The 25,333-nt window shown below is 51.6% G+C and overlaps 1 protein-coding gene across 3 annotated transcripts; it reads right to left on the bottom strand.

The window, feature by feature from the left end:
• Positions 1 to 3,652: 3,652 nt before the first annotated feature.
• Positions 3,653 to 24,772, bottom strand: MXRA7 (matrix remodeling associated 7). 3 transcript variants are annotated; one of them, XM_052688140.1, is made up of 5 exons: positions 24,234 to 24,771; positions 19,726 to 19,786; positions 17,513 to 17,612; positions 15,958 to 16,038; positions 7,689 to 9,425 (listed from the first exon to the last, which is right to left on the bottom strand). In XM_052688140.1, the coding sequence occupies exons 1-4, from the start codon at positions 24,681 to 24,683 to the stop codon at positions 16,005 to 16,007; spliced, it is 645 nt and encodes a 214-aa protein (XP_052544100.1). In that variant the 5' UTR covers positions 24,684 to 24,771; the 3' UTR covers positions 7,689 to 9,425; positions 15,958 to 16,004. The 3 variants fall into 3 exon arrangements, with proteins under 3 accessions (XP_052544097.1, XP_052544100.1, XP_052544098.1); XM_052688137.1 differs by lacking the exons at positions 7,689 to 9,425; positions 15,958 to 16,038 and adding an exon at positions 3,653 to 4,818 and having other exon boundaries at positions 24,234 to 24,772; XM_052688138.1 differs by lacking the exon at positions 15,958 to 16,038 and having other exon boundaries at positions 24,234 to 24,764.
• Between the last annotated feature and the right edge of the window lie 561 nt (positions 24,773 to 25,333).

Here is a 25,333-nt window from a genome sequence, read left to right as displayed (position 1 = left end):
GCTGACACTGCCATCTGTAGGATCTTCACATCGAGCAGCTGCGTCACATCCCAGGCAGAATACTGCTGTGTTGGCTGCTTCCCAGAAGGCTTTTTCTCGAAGTAACTAATCTATAGCGCACGATTCTCTTTTATGTCTTTGTATCACACAGAAATTTCTCTCTGTTGAAGTTATATTCCCACTACATCGACATCAGACTTCCTGCCCTCATTTTGCTCTCCCATGTGGACGCTGTCTGTAAGATCAGACATAGGGGAGAATTGCAACCAAAGTCTCCAGAGGACCTCAGGGGCAGCGTGAGGGATCCTACAGTTGTATGAATTAGGTGTAAAACCACACAGCAATTTCTCCACCTCCACTGTGCTGACAAATTACAGAAGACAACAGGGTTGTACAGGACAGTGTGCAATTTCCTCAGGACGTTTTAGGGAACTGTCTCATTATCCCACTCACAGCACTGTTAATTTAACAATGCAATGGTAGGGTTGTTGAAACTGGCATGGTCTACGCACAAGGGGGAAGAAGGACTAAGGCAGCCTGAATATAGCAGAAATATACAATCTCCTCCTAGAAACAAGCCTTCAGAATGCCACTTCTCCTGCTTCAGGGTGACTCGGATTCATATTCCTTACTATTTTGCTTCTTCATTAATGCCATGTGGCTCTATCCTACCACAAGGACAGTGGATATGATGCAGGAATCCTTTGCCGCAGGTCAAGGAAACCCAGCCCACACAGGAGGAATAACTGGCAACACTTAACCTACAATTTTCATGCAGTGCTCCTTGAAACAGAAGTCTTCTTCCTTCAGAAGCAAGTAGTCCTCTTGACAACAAACTTTTATTCCAGTGACTCTTAGCTAACTTGGTGCACTTGACAGAGCCAACAAATACTCATCCTGCAGATGAAACAAAGCTGAACTCTTGGGAACTGAAGGACTAAGGAAAGATTTACATTAAAAGTAATAGCAGTAATAATAATCTGGTCCCAGTGAGGATGAATTACTCAGAGTTGAAACAGGCTGGGTGGAAACCAGTGAAAATATGACTTTCCCCATATTTAGCAATTAAGTTCAGCCAGTCCCAGGAATGCCAGATAAAAAGCAGATCGCAACATACAGGATTTTCAGAAATTTGCTAAGGAGGAAAAAACTGTGCACTTCTTGGTAATTTTGCTGAAGAAAAACAGTACCTGAGGTTGGAGTTGGAGCTCTGCAGGACCTCTGCTATTTGCACAAAACAACAGCACCATCCAGCGGATAAACAGTACTTGCATTCCCCTCCCACCACCACCTGCCACCTACCTATAGAAATTGTGCTATATAAACTTTATCACAATTATAAGTGAACTACGGCTGCATTTATATTAATCTTGGGTAAGAAAAGCTCAGACATTTCAGGAGAGTGGTAAAAGAACTCCCAAAGAATCAAACTTCCCACCTCCAGGCAGCTCTGTCAGCGCTACCTCTCACCAAGTGTTCTCTGCACCAAGACTGCAATCTCTTCTCCGCTGCTGAGGTGGAAAAAATGACTCCAGAGAAGATGAACAGTCACCATACCTCACCCCGGGTGATGCATCACAGCTTCACAGCCAGATGTGCTGCAGTGAGTCCACACATGACTGCACAGAGAAGGCACGCAACTCCTCCGCTACGTTTGGCCCTGTTAGTGCTGCCAATTTTGGTGCTGTGTTGAGGCTGCTTAGGATTCCCCAGGACAACGGCTGTTTCATCTGTTTCCACAATGCAAACTCTTCAGTTTGGCTTTATATGAAAACAGTCACACTCCCCAAAGCAACTCCCGGAAAACAAGCAATTAATCCGTTTCTATGCAACAAAAGAAGATAAAGCAATGTAACGCTTCCTCTGTTTATTGTTACAGACACAAGTTAGCAGCTAAGGAATGTAAGCAGCACACAGCATTCTCAACAGCTGATCACACCGTGACTCACCCACTACACATCCCTACCTCGGTGCCTGCATTCCTGACCTACTTTGGGAATTAAGGCAGCGTTACAGACACGAGATTTTCAGCTTCAGAAAAAGGAGCATCTCACAGCTACTCCAAAGCTCCTGGCTGGGATCCACTACATGGGTTTAATATGCAAAAGGTAACAGTAATTCACACGGACTCTCGTGTTTTGTTCTGTTTCCTAGCAGAAAGCCATGCTCACACAGGCTCTAGCACTTCATTTTCCTTACCATCAGCAATCTTTACCAGCTGGTGCTGCTCCCGCAATGCACAAACTCACAGACTCCTCACAGCCACTGCGAGCTTCAGACGGGGTTATTTCACTCTCCACGTGAGATTACATTGTCTAAAATAGGCTGTTACAGATAACATGCTTTTTGAGCGCTGTTCCCACCATCCTTATAGGATTAAATGCAGCTATTACGGATTCACGGACCGTGGATTTAATTCTTTTGTCAGACACATGGAACCTGGACACAGCACTTAAGAGAATGAAGGGATTTGAAGAGGGAAATTTCTTTTTTTTTTTTTTTTTGTCTTTTTTAGTGCTACGACAGCCTCAAAACTCGTCTGGAAACTCATTCGAACACACAAAGCAGCGCCGCCATCTTACCATGCACCGCCCTAATAGCGCGGCCCGGCGCATGCGCGCCCGCCGCTCCGGAAAGACACTGCACTGCCAGCACGCATGCGCAGTAGGGCTGCGTCACACAGCGCGCATGCGTATTACATGACAACGGCGGCGCGGACGCCTTTCCCGCGCTGCCTCTCCCGTGCCGTGGCGAGCTACGGGTGCCGCGCGGTGAGCGGGCGGTCGCCATGGCAACGAGGCCTGCTGCTGACCCGCCCCGCCTGCCACCTCTCCAGGCGGACGTGGCCTAGGGCCCTCGATAGACTTAGCCTTATTCCTCTCTGAAATACGGGCCTTGTCGATGACAGCTTTTACTGCTGTCCTGTCACCATCGTGGAGGCACTGCTCTTAGGAGACGGGATGGGTTGGTGGCAGCCACTTCCCTATGTGGGGTGGGCACTGCGGGCACCATTTCATGATGAGGTGCTTGGGGAGGTGTTTTTCAGACATATTCCTGTGCAGAGAAGGCTTACGTGTAAAAGAAGAAATATAAAAATGGAAATAAACTGTAGAGTCTACTAAGCAAAGTCTAAAAAGTCTTCCAAATCTGATTTCTCTTTTTCTTCCTTTCAAGAATAACCTTGGAAAAAAATCCCATTGCCCAGATGGAACGAAAGAGAATTCCCATATAGGAATTTCCTACCTTTCTTCGGTTTCACAGTTTGACAAAGGAAATTGTGGTTCCCACACACAGCAAGATGTTGGTCTGCTTGGTTTTTCACTTTGTGAGACACCTTTGACCACGTGCTGAACAGGAGAACACCCAGATATTTAGGTTAAGTCATGACTTGGCAGTAGAGCCAGCTTGATCTCATAATCAGCATGCCCTGGCTTATGTGAAAACAATTAGAAGATAAAATGATTCCTAGAAGTCAAAAAGCATACAGTGTTATGGAATGTACTATAGTGGGAAACATTGACCACATATTGTAGTACTTGGTGCCATCAGGCTCTAAAGAATTGTACAAAATAAAGAAAACCTCATCCAAAGAGATCATTCCCTAAAACGAGGTCAGAAAACGTGTGAATAGTTACTAAAACCAAGACAATCCTTCCCAATAAAGTATTTAACAGGATTTCATGAGAGCTACACGAGAAGACAATCAGTTTAAATTAGGAATGCTGATTTACTCTGTCTAAACCGCCAAGGTTTGATCAAAACTGTTCAAAGCTTCACAGAGATTTCCTAAGTACGTAGATTCTCACATCATTTTTGCATTACAAGAACACAATCTGAGTTGAACGCAATTGTCCTCGTAAAAATGCCAGCCACTTTTCTGCACTGCTTTCACCGGTGTCAAGAGGCGAAGAGATGTCTCTGCTCCCAGGATGCAGCCAGCTGCTGTTTTCACAGGCATGAAGCTGAGCTCAGCGGGGTCAGCCGGAACCATCTTGGATTTGTGTCAAAAAGCCAGTGTGAAGGAGGATGAAGTATTCCTTTCAAGGAGATGAGAATGGCAGCTCACATCTAATCTCAGCACTAATGCTTTGGCTTTGGCTATTTGTTTTCTAACTGTAGGATTGGAAGCCTCTCTGCCAAGAGAGGTTGTGCAGTCTCCATCTGTGGAGGTTTTCAAGACCCAACAGGATAAAGCCCTGAGTAACCTGGCCTAACCTCACAGCTGATGCTGCTTTGAGCAGGAGGTTGAACTACAGATCTCCTTATGTCCCTCCCAACCCATGTCCCTTCCAACCTGAATTACTCTATACTATTCTTTCCATTCGTTTTAAATCTGCTCTTCTATCATCTTTGGCTTCCTTCAGCTATCAAAGCAATACATTACTAAGATTGAAAGTTCATTCCTACGGAGCATGACCAGGAAGAAGTTACAAGTTTAACTAGATTATGTGACTGAGACATATGGCTCAGCCAGAGATAAAATCTCTACACGAGTCAAAAATGCCATTACAGTTCTTCAAGAAAAAAATGATTAAAAGGGTGAAAAACTGCAAGTCTTAAGAAATACATATCACAGGCCTGTGTGCATTTGCAAAACAACCTGGAAATGCAAAATAACTACTGAAACACATTTATAGCACTACAATCTCCTGTATAATAACGACCAAGATGACTTTTGGGCATCGTCTTCACTGGCTGTACGGTTATATATCATACAATTTAAGCTGCTCCTTCATGTCTCCTTCAGACATCTCTCCAAATGTGTCACTCTTTTCCTTCATGAGCCTGAAGATGGCAGCCAGCTGCTCTCTCTGAACCCTGTCAACAAGAAAAGGAGAAGTAGGAATAGCCAGTCCCCAGCAGGCGCTCTGAACAAGCTCACCAAATGAAACATGAAGCCAAACGTGGGTCATTTTACAAGCCCTGTTGACTGCAGGAAATCTGCCCATGCAAGATGAGAAAGGGATAGCCTCTGGTTCCGCATCCTTCACCCTCACAGCTATCTGATTATCTTGCATGCCTCTCTGCATTTCTTACGGAGATAAAACTGTCTGCTTTAGCATCAGCTTTGGAGGAGTACCTTAGGGCTTATCTATGCTCACAGTTCCAGGATAACTCCACGTGTGGAAATCTGTAAGATCACCACGTCCCAGTTCAGTGGGCTCTATGGCAAAAATGGATTAAGCTTCATCAGCACAGCGTCCTTTCATTCTGTAGTGAGAGCATGCAGATGCAGAGTAATTCAGGAATAGCTGTTAAGTTTTAAATTCATATCTTACTGTAAAACTAGAGACTAGACTGCCTTCCACTGTGGACGTGACTTTAATCAGCCACTATAAGACAAGATCACAGGCTGGAATCTGCTTTGATTCAAGAGTTTGTCTGCCAGTGTCAAAAAGTGAGATGAACTCAACTGTCCAGCAATGAGATGATTCCTCCGTGGGCAGAATCAGACCAGCAGAACATCTACCTCAGATTTCCAGCCCTAAAGGTCCCACAGCTGATTGTTAATTTCCTGCTCCCCATAAAAGCTCATACCCTGATTTTTGCCTTACCTGAAGCAGTTAACCATTGTTATACGTCCTGCAGCGCAATGATTGGTATCTGCCACAATGCTTTGTTCGAGGAATCTTTATAGGAGAGCTTATATTGTTCACATATTTACTGCTCATTGCTCAGAGATAAAGAAGGGAGGGCTGCACGAGAATATCACGTATTCTCAAATGCCTCCCAGATGCCTAATGAACGAACTGATGCAACTGCCTACAGTTTTAGGTCAAAATGAATATTGCAGGTCTGTGGAGTCAGAATTCAGCAACTCAGAGCACAGATTTGCTGCGATCCAATTTGCTGCTCTTCCCGTGTCTTTAGCATCACTAGACTTCCCCTCAGCTGGAAATATTGATTCTTGCTTTTATTTCTACAGTCACCCTGTCGAGTGTCCTTTGTCCCCATCACAGCCTGCTCTCCGCACAGGGCTTTAATACGCTGTAATTAATCCACTTAAATGGAGGCCATTGGTTAACCTGGGGTAGTCTTCCTGCAAGTCCTGCGTGGACAAGCTATTAGCTGTTTCCATAATAGGAGCAGTAAAAAAACCTATTGACAGGCAAAACCAGGACGCAACCCCTTCCTGAATGAAGAAAGCACAGCATCAACAGTTAGAAGTACGCACGCCAAGAATGAGTGGAAGGAGACAGTCAGGAATGAGCTGAGGAGCCCTCGCATCCCAGTTCCTATCAAGCTCTGTGTTTTCCCCTCTGGGCTCAGCCCCAGCAGGAGCAGAAGCAGCCAGCTGTCTTCCCAGCACCATCGCTGCAGGCAGGGCAGGAAGAAAGCACATCCTGGCAAAAGGAAGTTCATTTGCCAATTACTTCCTATTACAATTAAAACGCAATTATCTTGAGGCCAAATGTATCCTGATGTTGGAACCTTTTGGTTATGAAAGCTCTACCACAGCCTATCCAGCACCTGGATTTGTCTATCCTTTATGCATGTTTCTCTGCTCACATGAAACACTTCCAGCTGCCCTTTCCAGACCAGAGGAGGTGCAGCACAGTCGTCACTGATCAATATTTTATTTTAGATCACCACTGGGTACCAGAGGGCACATTTCCAGACTGATTGGAGAAATCCAATACACGTCTTTGCCTCACGTGTTGGAAATGCGGGCCAGCTGCAAACGCTCTGCTCAGGTCTGCATCCATCACTTATTATCTCACAGACATTAACAGTACTGAACCCTTCAGCTGCTTAAGGCTCCATTTCCTTGTATTCTTGTCTCCAAAACTGAGATCGCTGACAATCCCCACTTATTTTTAAAACACAGCATCCATACATTCTGTCCATCCCCTCGACTTTAAATTTCACGACCGTACATTTGAAAGCAGAAATCAAAAAGAGGTGTTACTGCTCTGCACTTCATAATCTACAACAAAGGGAGAGCAAAACAAAGATAAGGAGAGCAAAGAGCCTGAGAAAGAAGAGTGAGACATCAAAAACATGAAGCTGATTTCAAAAAGGAGCTTCTGCTATCAAAGGCCACCTTGTGAAACAACTCTGTAGTGCTCCAGGTTGTATTTTCTTGGTGATTTCAGATCAAAACTATCCCATTCACAAGTAGAATCATTCTCTCTTCCCGTAACTGCTGTCCTCAAAGCTGCTTGGATTCAAGAAGTCAAAGAGGATTTTACTTATTGCTGACAAAATAGATTAATTAAGGATTTTTCAAAGCAGCCTAATTCTTCTTGATAGGGAATTGAATTTGCATACTTCACTCCCTCAGGCTCCTTTAGGCACTTCAGTCTCAAACTTTCACAATTAACTGGAGTTTTGGAGCAGTTAGATGTAGGTATGTTAAAGCAGATCTAAGCTTCAGGAGCTGCTGGGCATCTGTGTTGGCAGCAGCTGAAATCCTGGGCAAAGCTCTGCATTGGGAAAGATTGCTAATTGCTCCACACACAAACAAGGTCAGGATGCTACTGCAGCACGGAGCTGCTCCAGCAGAAACAAGGGAGAACCCAGGCTTTCACCACTGGCCTGACTCCGTTCCTGTTGGAGTCACTTCTAGGGTAAAAGGCACGAGAAAACAGAATGTACCTCTAACCTAAAGTCCAGATTTTCAACACAGATCTCTTGAGGAAAAAGTTACAAGCTGCTGGAGAAAGGGAGAGCAAGCACAAACCAAATAAACTATTCAAAGGTTTATTGGACCAAACAAAGGCAATTTTTACAGATTCAAGCCACTAGAATGACAGTCCTTCATATAAGAGCCACCATCAGATACAAAACAAACAAACAAAACAAAAGTAAAAAATACCCAGACAGCCACTTGAGTTGAAGAAATAGTTTGACTCGCTGCCACTAGCAAAAATCTGGACTCAGCTATAGACTTTGCTGGATGTACGTATTGCCATGTAACAAACACAATGTATATAAGGCATTCTTTGCATAGTTGGGTGCTTGGGACACAGAGTCAGCTAGCCAGCACCAAAGGGAGACAGCAGCTGTACTAGTGGGTGTTGAAGCAGAGGGTGTGCCTAAATTCGTATGCAAACCACTGAAGACGCTTGCAGTTGTTGGCTGGGAAGGGGCAGCCCAGCCTCTTCTAAGCTGAAGCCTCCTGCTGTTCTTTAAACGAGCCCTTTTATTAAGAACTTGCCAACCCCAGGCGCTGGAAAGGACAACTGTGTACAAGGTTTCAAGTATCGTCTGCATAGGAATTAAAAAGGAAAGAAAAAAAAATAGAAAAAGCAGCCTGTTGGTTTTCTGATATGTTTGCAGCTTTAGCCAAGAGGCTGCTGTCCTGCAGTGAGAGAAGACTTGAAGGACGCGATCCCAGCCAGCCTGGTGCTTCTGCAACATCACTAGAGGACTTGGGCCCTCTTCTCACTCTCACAGACCAGCTGGCTTTCATTCGCAGCCTGCTGTGCCTGGAGCAGGCATGTGCACATAGCCAAATTCATCCCCTGACGGAGCTGAGGAGAGGTGCTGAGATGTGGCTCCTGTGGACAAGCCACTGGGCTCGCAAGAAAAGAGGGCAATGGGATAGCAAGCGGGCAGAGAAATGGGGAGGGCGTCTCTTCCAGGACCCCCCTAATCTCATGCTGAGCTGTGGGAGCTCACAGTGCCATAGCTACCTCCTTGGGTCTCATCTCTTGGGAACAGAGCGGGGAAGCGTGAATCCGGATAACAACAGTCAAAGTGTGGTCTCCGAAGCCTTCACCACAAACTGAGCAGCTAAGCTATCAACCTTCATCACTCCTCCAGTCTTCCATCTACCTGCAAGATCAGCTCTTTGCTAAAATAACTACAGAAGTGAGATTTAAGTCAGCTAACATCTTCTCTCCCTTACTTTGATCCCACTTCGTACCTCCACCCTTTGGAATAAAGTAATGTCACACAGTGTTTGAGATCAGTCAGTTCCCACTCCCCAGCAGCACAGGAAGGATTTGGCTCTAAGAAGAAACAACTTGGTAGTCTGGTACAAGATCCAGGCCAGTCTGGGAGAAGAGCTACAGTTCACCCACCCCTCTAAAGAAACAACACTGACTTCATGGCAGGGCTAATACGTGGTAGTGAACAAAACTAATAGGCTCGCTGCAAATTTGGTATCCAATTTGGGTTCTGTTTGAAGGAGAGGGAGAAAGGTTAACGTAGGATATCCCAGCCCCCCCAAACACAACTCAAGTCACTCATTGGGCCCAGCCCCAGTCCATGGAGACACACAAGGATCTCCTTAAACTTGATACCACAGGAGTTTTTGAAGAACTCAACTTCAGAGCAAGAGGGATGCCAAGTTTTGAGGGCTTATGGATTCTCTTATGGGTGTGTTTGGTTGGTTTTGGTATTTCTCTCAAGCCTTTAAAGATGCCAAGGGATTTCTTTAGGAGGAGGCTAGGGACAACTTCATATAGTCTTCAGTTCTGCAAAGAGAAACAAGGAGAGAAGAGAAATATTTCAGTCATTTCACCCCTCAGGATGGTTTCATTATTATTCATATAAATGAGCAAGAGGATAACTCGGTATGAGTGGAGGAGAAGGCAAGCCAGCTTTCCCCTTCTGGGAAGAGTAAGTCACTGTTTGCAAACCACGTGCCTCAAAGGAGGAGGCACGTTTCCTCATCAACTGCAGCAGGATAGCTGAAACCTGGCCAAAGAAGTGTAAATCCTCTCATCTGGCATCAAACCTGAATTGCAGTCTTTCTTTCTGGCCTATGATGAGAGCTACAGAAGTCCAGCTAACTGGAAACCTTCATCAGCTCCAAGGATTACTGCCTCAGTGTCCCATGCAGAGCTGTCTTGGGCTGCTCACACACTTGTCCAGCCCACGTTCCTCCTGCCACCTGCAACCAGATGAGCCAGGATCCGGTTTCCTGGATGAATGGGTCAACCTTTCTATTGATCTGTCTGACCAAAGAAAGGAGGCAAAACCAACAGACTCTATAGACCACAGCGCTTCCCTCCTCTCCTAATACCTCAGGGAAGGAGGGTGAGATTATTAGATACATTTTATGGATGGAGACATCCAGGCACTCCCCAAGGTCTTGCAGCATGTTAGCATGAATGTGGTCCCTCTTTCCCAGCCTGAACCCTTCAGATGCTCTGCCCTGACTGCCTCGTGGAATGCTGTGATACACATGGAGCACAGCCTAATTCCCCTGAATTCAGTAGGATTCACAGTGCCTAACGCCTGAGTCTCATTCAGATGTCACCTGCTCCTGGCAGCTACAACATAAAGGCAAGTTGCAGCCTCATTTCTTCCTTATTCCTCTGCAAAAAGTTCAACTGTCTGCTGTTTTGTACAGACACTCAGCAACCCGGATCTCGGATGGGAGACGAAGGCTGAAGCCTCACAAGGGCCCAGGGCTCCTCAGGCAGTGCTGGGGAAGCTCAGCAGCCAACCCATGATGGCAAAGAAAGAAAATTCTCCAGAGTGGATAATCGCTGTGTGGGATTCGCAGCACTGACCATCAGATCATCCTGCTCAAGCCACACAAGCATAATCAGATTTTACACATGAGGGCATAAGTTCATTGCCATGGGGGCCCAGAAGGAGAAGTTCCCTCCAGCGTGCCACAGTTGGAGTGGGGAGGGATGGAGGACATCAGGGAGAGTGGATGGGGCTCAGATGCATCCCCTCTGCAGGGATACTCACCTAAAGGACAGGGCTGGGCTGACAGCAGGGGTGAGATCTTAAACAAAACATGGCCTTGATGGAGGATATCTGTCAAAACCACAAATTCCCTATCAGCAAAACAGGGATACCCCTGTCTGCTCCTGGAGCAAGCTGGGAGAGGGATTAAAGAGCATGAGGCAGACTGTCATGGGAACATCAGGGCCATATAATTCCCTGGAATGAAAAGCTCCAACATTGCTGCCATGGAGCCTGAGAGATTTAATTATCTTAGGGTGAGCCATGAGCCACCGCCTACCCTTGGGTCTTCCCTGCTTTCCATTTGACGTGGATGGTGAAATCAGCCTTACCAGCATTCCTTCCCCTGGCAGCATATGAATCAAGCCAGGTTATGGTCTTTTTTTAATGGATTATTTCTTCATATATAGATTATCCAAATTGCTCTGGCCTCAGTAAGGGCCAAGTCAATAAATCATAGTGTCGATCAACTGGATGTGGTTATATGCAAGGAGCAACCAGAAAATAAGGAGCTTAGACAAGGGCAGGTCATAGGTGGAAAATGGCTCAGGAGCTGAAGCTGGGAACACTGGAGCATGAGGTTGAACAAAGCCTGAGGTAACTGGTCTCTGCTGCTGAGGAAAAGGGAAGGACATTTTTATCCCTTCCTTTTTGTCCTGCTTGCAGTTCCTCTGCAATCTGAGAGCAGCATCTCCAGCACAGGTGGAAACCAATTGTCTTTCTGATGGCCTCGGAAGCATTGCCCTCACTCCAGCTCAGCAATGACAGCACTGGAGCATGGACTTCTTGTCAGAGAGCAGGCAGCATCCCAGCGCTAATGGCCCTCTTGCAGTCAAAATCCACAGCAGGAGGTCAGAAACCTCACAGCTCATCCCAACTGTCCATAGCTTTCCAGAGGGGCCTCGACACTCTCCAAGGAGAAGATCCCCAGACATCTTGCTCTAACCACCTCTGGGAATTGCTTGCAGCCATTTCAGGAAGAATTTCATCTGGAAAGCTGATTTTCAGAAGCGTGGAGCATTCCCAGCTCCTTCCCCTAGCAGGTAAAGCAGGCACTCAGCTTCTCAAGAACATCAGTCCTCTGGTCTGAAGTGCTGGCAAGGAGGGCGCATACCTTCTGGCGTCAGGCTCTTCTCGTTCCAAGGCTATGATTCACCTTTGAGGCTCCAGAGCAGTGAGGAAAGGCCACGGGCACTGGGCCTGGCACTGGGAAACCAGGCTCCCCCAGGCATCTCCCTCCCATCTTACTACAGAGACTACAGTCTCATCACCATCGCTTCCTGTGTCTCTACCCTTGCGGTAGATATCATCTCACTGCTGGCAGTGAGCATCATGTCCAGGAGCACAGTACTGCAGGAACGACACGAGGAAGGACTTACTAAATCCAAGCTTCCCCTTCAGCCCCAAAATTGTGGGCCAGCTTCAGTCAGTGGATAAAACATGGAGAGAGAACTTAACCGCAGGATATGGAGAGAGAGTGCTTTGAAAGAGAAGAGTGAGAGAGTGAGAGGTACCAAAGGGAGATTTTATCTGCACAGATCTGAAATTCCTCCAGTGGGACCAAACAGCCAGAAGCTGCATAGGACCTTGGGGGTGCCTGTTGCTCCTCAGCACACCAAGGCGGCAGCTGAGGCTGCAATTAGGAGCACAGTCCCAGCAGCTCAAGGACAAGGCTGGCAAGGCTGAGCTGCCCTTGCTCAGTGCCGTTTCAAGGCAGAAGCCTCCTACGCTTCCCAGCCGCAGCAGTGACAGCTGAAAAGGCCACAGCACAGCCAGGAAGGCAGCTTGAACTCTGCCAGCTCAGCTCAGCTCACCTCCTCCAGTTCTGTGCTCACCCCTTTGCGATGCTCCTGAACCTGAGTCCATGTTACAGAAGTGGAGAAAATAACAGATGGGCCAACCTATGCTTGCATGCCTGGCTTCCTGCAGCCCATGATGCCACAAGGGAGGCAGCCTGGGCTCCCAGAGAGTTAGCAGAGGGAACAGCAAGCTGCCCATGCAGCGTGAGGTTAAGCAGAAGCAAATAGAGCCAAATTGTGAGCGCTGGGTGAGGGAGATGCAAAGCAGGCACAAGCTGGGACAATTCGGGACCTCAGCCAAAAGGAAAAACCCAGGAGCTCAAAGCAGAGTCTGAAACTTCATCCCACGGCAGGGCTGGGGACTCAGCCTGCAGAGGAGCGTCTGGAAGGTTCCCCCCAGGGATGGGAGAGGAGAGGAAGGGCTCTATTAGCCTCCCTTTTCCCTGTGTTTCCAAGGGAGGCATCCTGAGCTGCTCCGTGGGACTCATGACTCAAGCAGATGCTCTATAAATAGGGCCTGAGCTCAGCCCCACTGATTTCTCATAGACATTTTCCCTATGGAGATGCATCACAGCCAGGGGAGTTTGGTGGGTCCCTCTGTACCCATGTGCCCCTTTCCTCCTAGGCTGTTCTGTGGCTGAAGGCAGCCTTCCCCACGGCCACTGCCATCCCCATGGCTGGGGGCCGCAGTGAAGCAGTGGTCAGCCTGATCTGAACAGAACCCCACATTCACAGTGTTTGTAGCCCCCTGTTGCTACTTCTCCTCCCTCAGCCCAGGGTGACTATCGTGCTGCAGAAGATGAAGAGCAAACAAATAATAAAAATCCAAAGAAAGCCAAACTTACCAGCTTCCCTCATCCAAATGAAGTGCCATGCTGGACAGGAAAGGACAGCAAGCAAGCAAGCCAGGGCCATGTGATGGCAATGCAGGAGGAGGACAGGGACAGATGCAGAAAGAGAGCTCTCCTGAAATACAGCCTCCCCCAGCCCAGATCACCCACTTTTTCTACAGGGCCAGCAGTGGACATATTCAAAATTGGTCAAAGTCCAACATCTAAATCCTAGCAGCTGCTTCCTGCCCTTGTGTTCTCAAGTCATCACTGCAAGCATTGTCTGGTTCAAAATGGCACTTCGGCACAGCTCTTCCTAAAGCCACAGCTGCATCCCCATTTGATCTGGGATGTCTGGCAGAGCAAGATCAGCCCACTAACAGCCCTAGGACTGTACTTGTGCCACATCCAGCCTGGACAGGCTGCACCACTCCAGTCCCACATCCCCATGTCTTCTCTCTGCCTTTCCCTGCAGTTAAGGTCTGGCCATGCGCCCTGCCTTGCTGAAACTCCAGGGTCCAAGCCTAGGTTTATTTAGCAGCTCGTAATTAAGAAGCACCCTGGACCCAACTGGGGGCTAGCCAGCTTTCCATTGCTAACTGATCACCAAGAGAAGGGCAGTGGGTAGGATTTACAGCCATCCCATTCCCTTTGCTTGAACTCCAGTTTGCAAGCAGTACCTTCTCAACCCACCCATGGCTGGCCAGGAGAGCCAGAGAATTAATCCTAGAAGGGCTGAGATGACTGTGGGAACCACGCTTACTAGCAAAGCAAACACAGCAGCCCTCCCTACCTTCTCCCCAGTCCTGTAGAGGTTGGACTGTGGTATCACAGAGCCATCCATCACACCTGCAAGCAGCAGGCTCTGGGCAGGTTGGGGCACTGAGTTTCACTCAGGCACTGCTTTAAGGGACAGAGTGCTGTGAGGCTTTTCCAGCCCTGGAGGTGCCCTCATGTTTGCAGCTGGGCCCCTCAGGGTCAGAAACTTTGCTGTCCTGTTTCTCTTGCTTTCCCCTTCCCACTCCACTCCTGGCACTAATTTAGGTTATGCAAAACCACAAACATCTCATCCGAGTACACATGCAGAAAACACAGCCTCTGCCTATGCTGCAGCCCACACAGCAATGAGAAGCATCTTAGTGTCTCATTGCTGGCCAGGGAAGGTGACTGACTGGGAAGTGCAGCTGCAGCACCCAGAGCTTGGGGGACAGCTTCTGGTTTTCTAGCTCTGCCTCTCCAGAAACCTCAGAAACAAGAGAAGACAAAGAGGAAAGAGCTTCCTATGGACTATCGTGTGGGATCTGCTTTCCCTTCAGCCTGCACACCTACAGAAGAGTGGGAGGTACTCAGCATCACCAAGGCCAACCAGGACTTGCTGGGACCTGCTCTATCTTGTAGAAAGAGAGAACTGAAAACAAAAACCTACGGGAATCTCTCTCCTGGTTGTTTTCTTTTTTTACTAAAAATGCAGCCTTGTTGCAGCTGTCAGCGCTCACTGCACAAACAAACCAACCCACTAACAGCCCTGGGGCTGTACTTGTGCCCCATCCAGCCTGGACAGGCTGCACCACTGCAGTCCCACATCCCCACGCTTTGCACCGTGGCAGCTGCAGTTGGCAATCGATGACCAAAAGCCTCAGGTGCAGAAGAGATGGATTTGGGAAATATGCAATGCTGGCTTGACTCAAGGCTGCATCCTTCCCTGCTCCCTTCCCCTTCCTGCTCAGACTGCTTTTCTCCCCCAGAGGAACAAACGCTACGTGCTTCTGTTCTCCATGTGCTGGTAACCCCCCAGGTGTGCAGTGCCACCAGCCAAGCAGATGTGTTTGCCTCCAAGAGTGACCGTCCTTCCCTCCTGAGAAGTCCTGCTATTTTTTAAGACTGAAGTAATCAAAAAGCAGGAAGTTGCATCACTCCATGAAGGTCACATTCCTTCCCTTTGGAGTCCAGATTTAGCGCCAGTTTGAAGCTGCAAGATTCAAGTGAATAGCAGGCAAGGCAACCACAGCTTCAGGAGCGATGCAGAGTATGAGCAGAAGTGGGTTTTTGTTTAAACAACCCTTCCTACTGCATGTCTCTCCTCTCCTACTGTCTACGGGTCTTCCTGTAAAAGGAATGATCTCAGTGGCATTTCCAAAATCAGGTGTCCCCAAAGGAAGGGCTCCTGATGACAGACCACAACAGGCAGTTCCAACTGGGAGCCTTGCATTCTGGGGATGTTGCTTCCAAGCTGCTTCCTACAGGTGCCTGCTGGCCCATGGGGGTCAACTGAAGGGTCAGCAGCAGGCTGAGCCCCCACCTCCAGCTACGTGCCCTAGGGCTAACCACCAGCTCACTGCCCTCATTTTCCAGGTCAGGAAATAGAAGCGTTCATGGGATGTCTGAGCTGAGGAACCCATATGGAAGAGCTGAGCAGCTGGACGTGAGAACCCTCCATTCCAGGTCCCTTTGGAGTGCTCGTGGAAGTGAGATGGAGCAGGGGGAGCAGACTCATTAATCTGTTATGGGGAGGGAAGGGAGGGGGGAGAGATGGCTCAGAAATAAACCCTCCCCCCCCCCAGAATAAAACCCAAAAGAATAAAAAAACAAAACAAAACACCACAGCAAAACCACCGAAACACATTAGCAGATGTTATCCATGGTAACACTACTTCTAAGAAACGGCGCATCCTTACCAAACAGATTTGCAAGAATGTTTGTGGCCGAGGACCTAAGGTACTTGCTACAGAGATGTGAGATCAGAGGTCAGCTCAATCCTGCAACATAAAGGTGGCAAACCTGGGTCACAGCGGGTCGGCAGCGGTCAGAGAGCAGAACGCATGGAACCAGGGAGAGGGACGGGGCTCGGGGGGACCAGGCTGAGCTGCTGCCCTCTGCTCACCTGGACCTCACCCAGCAGCACCCGGACCCACACAGCACCCTGAAATGAGAAGCTGCTGATGGCACAGGGAAGAAAATAAGGCAGCGACACAGCAGGACAAAAGTAAAACATAAAAAACAAAATTCATAAAGCTGCCGTAAGGAAATGAACAACACAAACAGAGAGGAGAGACAGCAGAAGGGAGCAGTAGGAAAACGCGCTGCCAATGGCCCTCAGTGTGCGAGCTGCTGAGAGCTTCCAAGGCATCTTCAGTGCCATCTGCCAGCCCTGGGGGCACAGCTCTTCCCTGGGACGTGAGCACTGATACCCATCCTTCAGTCCAGAGGACAAAACCTTGGCTGGGGATGCAGCGAGAGCGACGTCCCCTCACCGCACCCACAGGATGCCCAGTGGCTTTTGTTGCCACGAAGGAGCCAGCCCTGCAGGTCTCCCGTTCGAACCCTCACGCAGTGATTGCTCAGCTGGCTGCTGGAGCTGCAGATGCAGAGGGTTTTGCAGTGGATTTTGTACCGGTGCTTACAGGATCCCCCAAAACAATTCCCATTGAACCCTGTGGGTTGGGATTTCATTCACATTCACTCTGCTCATTCCATCATCCCCTCCCCATGTGAAAGCAGTGATGCCAACAGACCTGGCAAGTGTTGTACAGACTGCATGCTCCAGGCATGATAAAGACATAATGGGAAGAAAGCAAACATTTTCCTGATGCCAGCAATGCAGGGTCAGCCCAGAAGCAGCCAGAGCTGGCTTGCATGGCTGAGACCAGAGCGTGCAGCCCAAGCAGAGCGCTGCTCCTAGCAGAGCTGCACAGCAGTGAACCCTGAGACCTGTGGGCAGAAAGGGAAGGCATCCCTTGGTGTGAAAGTGGGGCTAACATGAAGGGAAATGGTGCAGGATCAGCATGTTTAGGGCAGCTTGCATGGAGAGCTAGGGCCCACAGCCCCTCCTTGGGGATGACAAGGGAGGGACTGGCATCTCCTCAGCATGCTGTGGGCCACACTGGGATACGGAGCTCCAAAGCTCCACATTCACTCCCTTTGCTCCAGTATTTCAGAGCTGTACCCAAACCCTCAGGCAATTGACAGGGCAAAGGGAGGGGAAGGGGCAGTCAGAGCCTCAACGGATGGAAATCAACGTGGTGCCAATGGGTCCGTGGATATACACCAACTTGCACAGGTGAGACATCAGGTCTGAGCATCCAGAGGAGCTTGCCCAGCTGCAGTGAATCACTGTGGCCCTGTATCTCCTCAATCCACGTGATTGTATTTGTGGTGGTGTGAGATCTTGCTTCAAGAAACCTCCAACCAGATGGACTCAGGTGAGAAGGGAAAAAAGGAAACTCAGCATACCTTTGTTCTTCCTCAAGTTCTTCTTTGGTCATCATTGACTTGTACTGGTTTCCCCTCAGCTTTCCAGGACTGTACTTAAAAGAGAACGTCTCATCTGCAGCTGGGGAGGGCAGGACAGAGGAGAGCAGGAGATGGTGTGAGACAGAAAGCACCTGAGAGGGACATTCAGCATCCACAGGCTCGAGCTGCACGCCCAGCCCTGCTCCCATGCATTCACCCATGAGACTTCCACCATCGGTTCCAGAGCCTCAGGAAACCCTGAGGTATCTCTCCCCTCCTCTCCCCAGAGGCCCCTTTCCAGATCTCCCCATCTCAGCCTCGGGCTAATTAGTGCCAGAGCTCACGGATCTCGAAGCAAAGCTGATCCTTTTCCAATCGGATTTTATTAGAGCTCCGTTTGCCTTTAGAAACCTCTCCCCTTCCTTATCTTCCCAGAGACAACAGAGAACAGCAGCGGTGGGGGGCGACCCAAAGGGCGGCCCTGAGGGCTCACGGAGCCGCGCTTATCTGCAGCTGCTGATCCACAGACCTTTATCTGCCAAGGACTGTGGGATGGAGCTGCCTCGTGTCAGCTGCTCAGCACAGCTGCACCCACAGAACCATCTGCTGTCCTCACAGAGCCCCGGGGCTCCTTCCGAGGAGTCCAACCAACAGAAGATGCTGTGGCCCTGTATCTCTCCCCTCCAGGGAGAAGCCTGACTGCCTGTGCATCCCCGGGACGCTGCATGTTACCCACAAACCCACCATCCTGGGTGATACCTCCAGGCACCAACGAGACCCCATAAAAGTGGTCACGAAAGCGTATGGAAAGAAAATCAGCTGCTGCTGCTGCTTTGGGAGACACTGGGAGGGAAAGAACAGAAAGAGAGGGTGTAACATCCTGTTCCTTGCCCTGGTGCAGCCCAGGAGTTATTTTATTACCTTCGTACAGCTCGCCTGATTTCAAGGACAATTAAAATCACTTCCCCCACACGGTTCTCTGCCAAATTGAGATTTTGCCTGTTCAAAAAGGGCAGTTTAATTGCTGCTCCACCAGAAAGGAACAAGCAGCAGGGAGGAGAGGTGGCCACCTATCTCACTGCCCACGTGTTGTGGCTTTGGAAACCGCTGGATGTTTTTTGAGCTCAGGAACTTTCTTTGCAGACTGAAAACAAACTTCAGGAAGCACGGAGCAGGGAGGCAGGGCTTTCACGTGGCCGGCTGCAGGGCGAAGATGTGACCTACTTACCAGGAGCCTGGCCAGGAGCATAGGAAAGAAAATATTTATTTTTCATCTCTTCTCTTGCATTGCATTGCAAGCGCTGGCAGTGTGTGAGCCGGGTGAGAGCCCTGCGAGCTCAGCAGCTGCCTCCTGCCTCCCATCTCCCAAAGTGGGGCTGAGCTGCTCTCGTGCACCGTGGGCTCGTGGGGATGCTGAGCAAGCCGTGAGCCGTGCCCGACTCCATGTGAGCTGCCCCAAAATAGCCATGAAGCAAAAAGGGCAAACCTTGGCACAGCACCATCACCATCATCCTTTGGGCAGCAGGCGCCCGTCGTTCATCCAACCAGATCGACCAGACCCATTAACACCCCTGATGCTGCACGGAAGCCCAGCAGGATGGAACACACACATCTTTGTAGAACCCTGTCCCCTACAGAGGGAAGGCGCTTCTCCCACCTCGCATGATTAAAATTTGATTCCCTGTGGCATTAGGGTAATCCTCCTGAGCCTGGGGATTGCCATGCTGTGCCTTACCCGGGTTGGGAGGAAAGTGGGGCAGAGCAGGAGGAGCACCAGCACGGAGGGGATGTGGGCACAGCCCCACTGACACACTGCTGCTCGATGGGCCACCTGCTTTGTTTTCTCTGAGCACAGCCACCCCAGTGAGGCAATTCATCATTTTCCAATCAACTAATTGAGTAATTAGTTAAATGTGGCTCTGCCTACAGACTCCAGAGATGTGCCTCGAGGGGAGGAAGGAGCTTTTGGGGTGCTGCTCCAAGGGATTGAGCTGTTTGTCTGCTCCCAGGTATTTAGTAACAGTGACAGCCCAAGGGCAGGGGCCCTTCTGCTGTGTGTGGATCCCCAGTAGCTGCTTCTCCCTCCATGTCCCTTCATTTTGGGATGTTGGGTCCTTCTCCCCTGCACTGCTCAGAGATGGGGGACCATCCCCAGGCACTGGGGCTCAGCTTTTCAGACCATCCCCGTGGGGCACTGCCTTTCTGGCACTCACCATCATCATCCTCCGTCTCTTTCACCATCAGCTTCTCACTGTCTGAGTCTGGATCTTCCTCCTGCAGAGGAAAAAGACAGAGCAGCCATGATCAGAAGGTGCTGCTCTACATCACCTATGAGAGCCCTCAAAATCGGGTACTGCTTCCCTGCCCCATTCTGAGAAGAGGGGAAAGGGATGCTTTGCTAACAAGCAACATTCATTAGTCTGCTTCCTTCTCACTGCCTAGCAGTGTCATGAGAACTGCCCTCTCCCCATGCCCACGGGGCTGCCATTACAGTCATTTCCTCCCTTGGGCCCTCAAGCACCAAAAATAGCCCCAGGAGCAGGGAGGGAGGCTTGGAGCTGGGTCTGGGGCATGGAGGGGCCCAGCAAGAGGAGCATCCATCCCACACAGACACGGGCAAGCAAAGCTGCCCCCAGCAGGAGCCATCTCAGCTCAGGATGCACAGGGAGGAATCAAACAGCACGGAGTTTTAACACAAACCAAGCCTGGAAGTTTTGGGGTTGCCTCCCACGAGTCGCAGCAAGCTTTATCAAGGCCGGATTCCTTGCAGATGGAACGCGGGGAGGGAGAGAACAGCTCCAGCCCTGGAGATAAGGCTGGGACACAGGCAGTGCCCACACACGTGCCTTCCTCCCTGTGTGATGCAGACAGGAGGGGAACCAGCACGGACCCCGCACTGGGTTTGCAGCGGTGGCTTCATATCCACCACTAAGCGTGGTACTGCTCAGACCCAGCTTGCTTTGTCATCGGTGAGGAATGCGCATTATTCACAGCCCCTTGGCTTCTCCTCACCACCCAGCTCCCCAGGAGGACACGTGGCTGACACCCCAGCAGCCATCGCTATTTTGGGCCACGCTTCCAAACATGGGCACTCACTGCTGATACCTGGGCAGCCCCGTGGCCAGCAGAGCAGCACCCAACAGAGAGGATGATGCTCAGCCCTGGCCCTGGGGGTGCTGAAAGAGAACTGTTCCTGCTCCAGCCCACTGGAAGAAACGTTTGATGGGAGCAGAGGGGGAGCAGGCTGGGCTGCCAGGCCAGCAGGAGACTGCTATGTGCTGTGGTCACACTGGGGAGCTCTGCTCGTGGCAACTGCTTGCTCACTACAGCACAGCATTTTTCTGCTCAGAGGCAGATGCCGGCAGCTCCCTTCCCCCCGCGCTGCAGCCCTGCCTTCCACAGCCCTGTCCTTCTGTCTGCCTGGTCGGGAGCAGCTCCCACAGGCAGCCCATGGGATGAGTACTGGAATGAGCCAGGAGCTGCTCCTGGCCATGGGTGCAAGTCCAAAGAGCACATTTGCACCCTGGACACACAGACAGAGTCCAGAAAAGCCCCGCCAAGACCCAGGACAGCACTGCTGGCAGCCTTTGCCCCACGGCCACTGCCAGATCAGTGGTACCACAGTCACACGAGGATGCGGTGATGCTGAACCACAGTGCTGCAGAGCAGGGGAAGGCACAGCAGCAGCCCTGGGGATGCTGATGCAGCAGTCGGGCTGCCAGGATGGAGAGCAGTTTCTGCAGAGCTGACACTGCGTGGCACAACCAGCACACGGGTGGGACAGGCACCCCCAGCAGGAGCTGCCAGGAGCTCCCATAAGCAACGCCACCAAATCACAGCCCCCCCAAACCCAGCGCAGGGTTAAAATCCCCCAAGTCATTTCCTTAAATAACAATGCGGCAATACAGCTGTCTTGGCTTTTGGCAGACCTTGGCTGTAGCACTCAAGCATTTGTTAGCTCATCAGAAATGTGCTTTGCCCTTTAGCTTCCATGGCCAGCGAGCAAACGCCCACGTGTGAGCCTGACTTGGGCAGCGCAGGCTGCAGACAAAAGCAGCAGCGAGGATGAGACCCCCGGGGAGGTTTGGGGCACTGAGCAGTAACAGAGTGCTCCCCAAAAGCCCCACTCATGGCTTTCCCAGCCTATGAGCCCTCTTCCAGCCCTAAAGCATCTCCCAGGTGGGAAAGCCTCCTCTCTGTCATAGGGCAATATAGGCTGGGCTCCCCATCACCCTGTTTTCAGCTCATTTATGGCCAACCACAGGCAGTTCCTCCCTCCCCACAGCAGGTTTCCCTCCTCTAAAGGGACGCAAGGAGGGGCTGCTGGGCCCCCACCCCTTCTGCTGTCCCGTGGGCATGATGGGGACAAGCAGAGCCCCTCATCCATTCCAACTGCAGGGAAATGGGAAGGCCCTGGGCTGCAAAGAAGGAGGGAGAAAATTACCCTGGAAACTCCCAGCCCCACGTTGCCATTTATGGCTGCACCTTCTGATCCAAGCCTGATGCAAGAGTTTGCAAGAGGAAGGCAGCGGGGAGCCAGACAGAAAAAGAGAAGCCAGGAGGGAAAGGGGAAGGAAAAAGCCTTTAAAAAGAGGGGAAAAGGAAGCTGATGGGCAGAGTTTGGCAGAGCAGCAGCCCTTGGGCAGAAGAGCTAGTGGGAGATCTGGGGATTTCTGCTCCTTTCTGGCAGGACCCACGCTAAGCTGCCACAGCTCCCACCCAGCAGCTTCTCATTAGGGCAGCAGCATCCATCACATAACGAGCTCCAACAGTGACAAACTAATTAATTTTTTTTGTCAGTGATGGGAGCCAGCAGACACAAGGGAACCACCACCAGAACCCAATGGGAATGAAGATCTCCTTCCCCTGATTCCCCCTCTTTCAGCCCTGCCCAGCACACAGAGAATCACCTTGCCCACCAGGGCAGGACAGGGACCTTGCAGGACAGAGGCAGGGACCGGAGCATAAAGGCAGCAGGAGGGAACACAGACAGCAGGGTGATGCACTGAGCACACCGACGCTGCTTCATCCATCAGCACTTGCTTCAGTGCTTAATGGCTGCAGAGAATCTGAAGCAGCACGTGCTGAGCAGACAGCAGGGAAAAGGAGAAAGGCCTCAGAGTGCTGAGCACAGCCCACTGCTGTCTGATGCACTGGGTCTGCCGAAAAGCTCCAAGCCTACAGCAGCACGATGCTGGCCTGAGCCTCTGCTGAGTCACATCAAGGGACTGCAGCCCTCAGCCACGAGTAGGGCAGGGCTCATTTCCAGCCTGTGCAGCTCTCACTGCTTCGACCAAACTCCTTCCCATCCACACCTGTTAACAACTGCTTGGTGCCAGAGCAGCTCACCCTGCCCTGCTGCTGGGAATCACTTCCCAAGGAAGCAAAACCTTGTCCTGTATCGTGGAATTACTGAGGTTGGAAAAAAATCATCGAGTCCAACCATCAGCCCATCACCATCTGTGCTTTGCTGTGTGAGGCACAACCTGCACTGAGCGCAGTGTCCTCCAGGCCGTGGGCACCCTGGGCTGTGCTCACTGGGGCACCCAAAGGGGAGAGGAACATCCCATACAGATGGTCACCTTCGGGCAGACAGAACTGCAGTGCCACGTTCCTGAAGGAGGAGTAGGTTGCAGTGGTGTCTGCTCAGGAAAATGCGACTGAAGAGCAGCCAGGAGGGAGGAGAAACATTCCCAACTCGTGTTAATGAGACGACAGAGAAACCGCACGTCCTGGGTGCTGCTGAGCGATCCCAGCTGGGATACAGCCAGCGAACGGCAGTCCTGGGCTCCCCAGCCCTGCAGAGCACTGATAAATCCCACAACTCATCCCAGAGATGGACAGATGTCCCCAGCGCTTTTGGAAGGCTGTGACGATGGGGGTCTGCTTGAGAGCCATCCCCGTAGCCAAGGGATGGTGCTGGGACTCAGGGAAAGAAATGGGAGATGAAGGAGGTGGGAGGAGGGCGAGGTCCCAGCACGCAGGGATGGCACTGCCCTGATGATCACCACGGGACACAGAAGTGCCAACCCACTGCGCCTCGCCCGCTGCGCCCGGCGAGTCAGTAGCGATGCCTTCCAAGACAACGGCTGTCTGTCCGTCCGTCTGCACACTGCCCAGCAGCCTGGACGCAGTCACCAAGGATTAGCAATGCTGCTAATAATAGCCAGCAGGCAGCCAGGCCCCAGGCTGTGCTCCCCAGCTCAAACACGTCTGCGTGCCCTGCATCCCTCTCGGGTTCCCCGGTCACCCTGTTGCCTGCATCCCTCACCGGTACAAGGGGCGGCCCCGGGAGAAGCACAGTCAGTTTGAGCCCCTCGAGGGTCCCCAGGCCCACGGCACAGAGCATTAACGCAGAGCTCACGGAAGCCAGCAGGGCAAACTCCTTCCATGGCCGCTGGGTCACCCTTTTATTTTTAAACAAGATCCGGAGCTGGAGGAGGATTTACGAGGCAGCCCCCCCCCAGTTCAAGCACGGGTCAGAGCTCGGGCTGGGAGGCCAGTAGGGTGCTGGGGGGGGACACAAAGGGGAGACCACCCTGGGGCTGCAAGGACAGCAGCTGGGGCATCCTCATGCTGCAGGGGGACGATTTGCTGCAACCCACAAAAAAAGGGGGGACAGAAAGAGCGCAACACCCCCAGCACCTGGAGCAGCTGCTGGGAAAAGGACGTGCAGCCCCCCACGCGAAATTCGCCTTCCCTCAAGCCTCCCTCCCCTTACCTTGCTCTCTTCCTCCTCCTCTTCCTCCTGCTGCTGCTGCTCCCGGTGTTCGGCGGCGGCCGGCGGGCGGGGGATGCTCTCGGGGCTCCGCTCGGCCGCGGATTTCTGCTCGGCCACCGCCGCCTCCTTCTCCTTCTCTTCCTTCTCCTCCTCCTTCTCCTTCTCCTTCTCCTCGCCGCCCGCCCCGACCTCCTCCACCGGCACCCGGCTCCCTTCTACCCCCGGCCCCTCGGCCGCTCCCTGTGGCTCCGCTTCGCCCCCGGCGGCCGAGCTCGGCTCCTCTCTACCCGGCTCCGCTTTGCCCGGCTCCGCTTTGCCCGGCTCTGGCTGCCGCTCCGCCGCCCGCTGCCCCTCGCCTCCCCGCAGCTTCACAAAGACCGAGGCGAGGACGATGGCCAGGACCGTGAAGAGCAGCGGGACGGCCAGGTACAGATCCACGGTCACGTCCATGCTGCCGGAGCCCGAGTGCGCGGCCACCCGCTCGGCCTGCGGCGGGGCTGGGCAGGCTCTCAGCAGCCTTCACCCGGCGTCATCTCCCTCGGCCCTGCCCACAGCCCCGGCCCCATCCCCTCCCCGCCCAGCCCCGAGGATGGGGGGGAAACACGGCTCCGGACAGGACGGGCTCTTCGAGGGCAGCGTGGAGGCCCAGATGGGCTCCGTGCGATGCTCAGCGAACGCTCAGCCCTTGGTGGGAGCTGGCACCGCACGGCAGGTTGTCCCCAGCGAGGAACATCAACGTCAAACCCCAGGAGCTGGGGGTGGTACCCATGATGGCAGGGCGGTAGCCATGGGAACCAGGTGACACTCAGGAGCTGCAGGTGGTACCCGGATAGCCAGGTGCTAACGATGGCAACCAGGTGACACTGACATCAAACCCCGAGCATCACTCCTTCGCCTGCCCCAAGAGCTGCAGGAGAAACATAGCATAACCAAGCCATAACCCTGCTGACCAGGTGATGCCCACAGCACAGGGGTGACATCCCTGGTTTGGGTACACAGTGATGGATGACACAAACTGCTGTCACTGCCAGCAGGGCGCCGAGAGTATCTGGGTTACAGGAGCCTCCCCACAGCACCGCGAGGTGCACCGAGGGACTGCA

This window comes from Tympanuchus pallidicinctus, unplaced genomic scaffold, assembly GCF_026119805.1.
Source record: "Tympanuchus pallidicinctus isolate F22 unplaced genomic scaffold, pur_lepc_1.0 scaffold23, whole genome shotgun sequence".
NCBI classification, from domain to species: domain Eukaryota; kingdom Metazoa; phylum Chordata; class Aves; order Galliformes; family Phasianidae; genus Tympanuchus; species Tympanuchus pallidicinctus.
The sequence above is the reverse complement of the archived record's forward strand: the minus strand, read 5'-3'. Positions and strand labels throughout refer to the sequence as shown.

Coding starts and splice junctions, on each gene's coding strand:
- MXRA7 (XM_052688137.1), bottom strand. CDS start 24,683: ATGGACGTGACCGTGGATCTGTACCTGGCCGTCCCGCTGCTCTTCACG. Junction 17,613..19,725: donor AGAGACGGAGGATGATGATG/GTGAGTGCCAGA, acceptor TGCCCTCCCCAG/CTGCAGATGAGACGTTCTCT. Junction 4,819..17,512: donor GAACTTGAGGAAGAACAAAG/GTATGCTGAGTT, acceptor TCTTGTTGACAG/GGTTCAGAGAGAGCAGCTGG.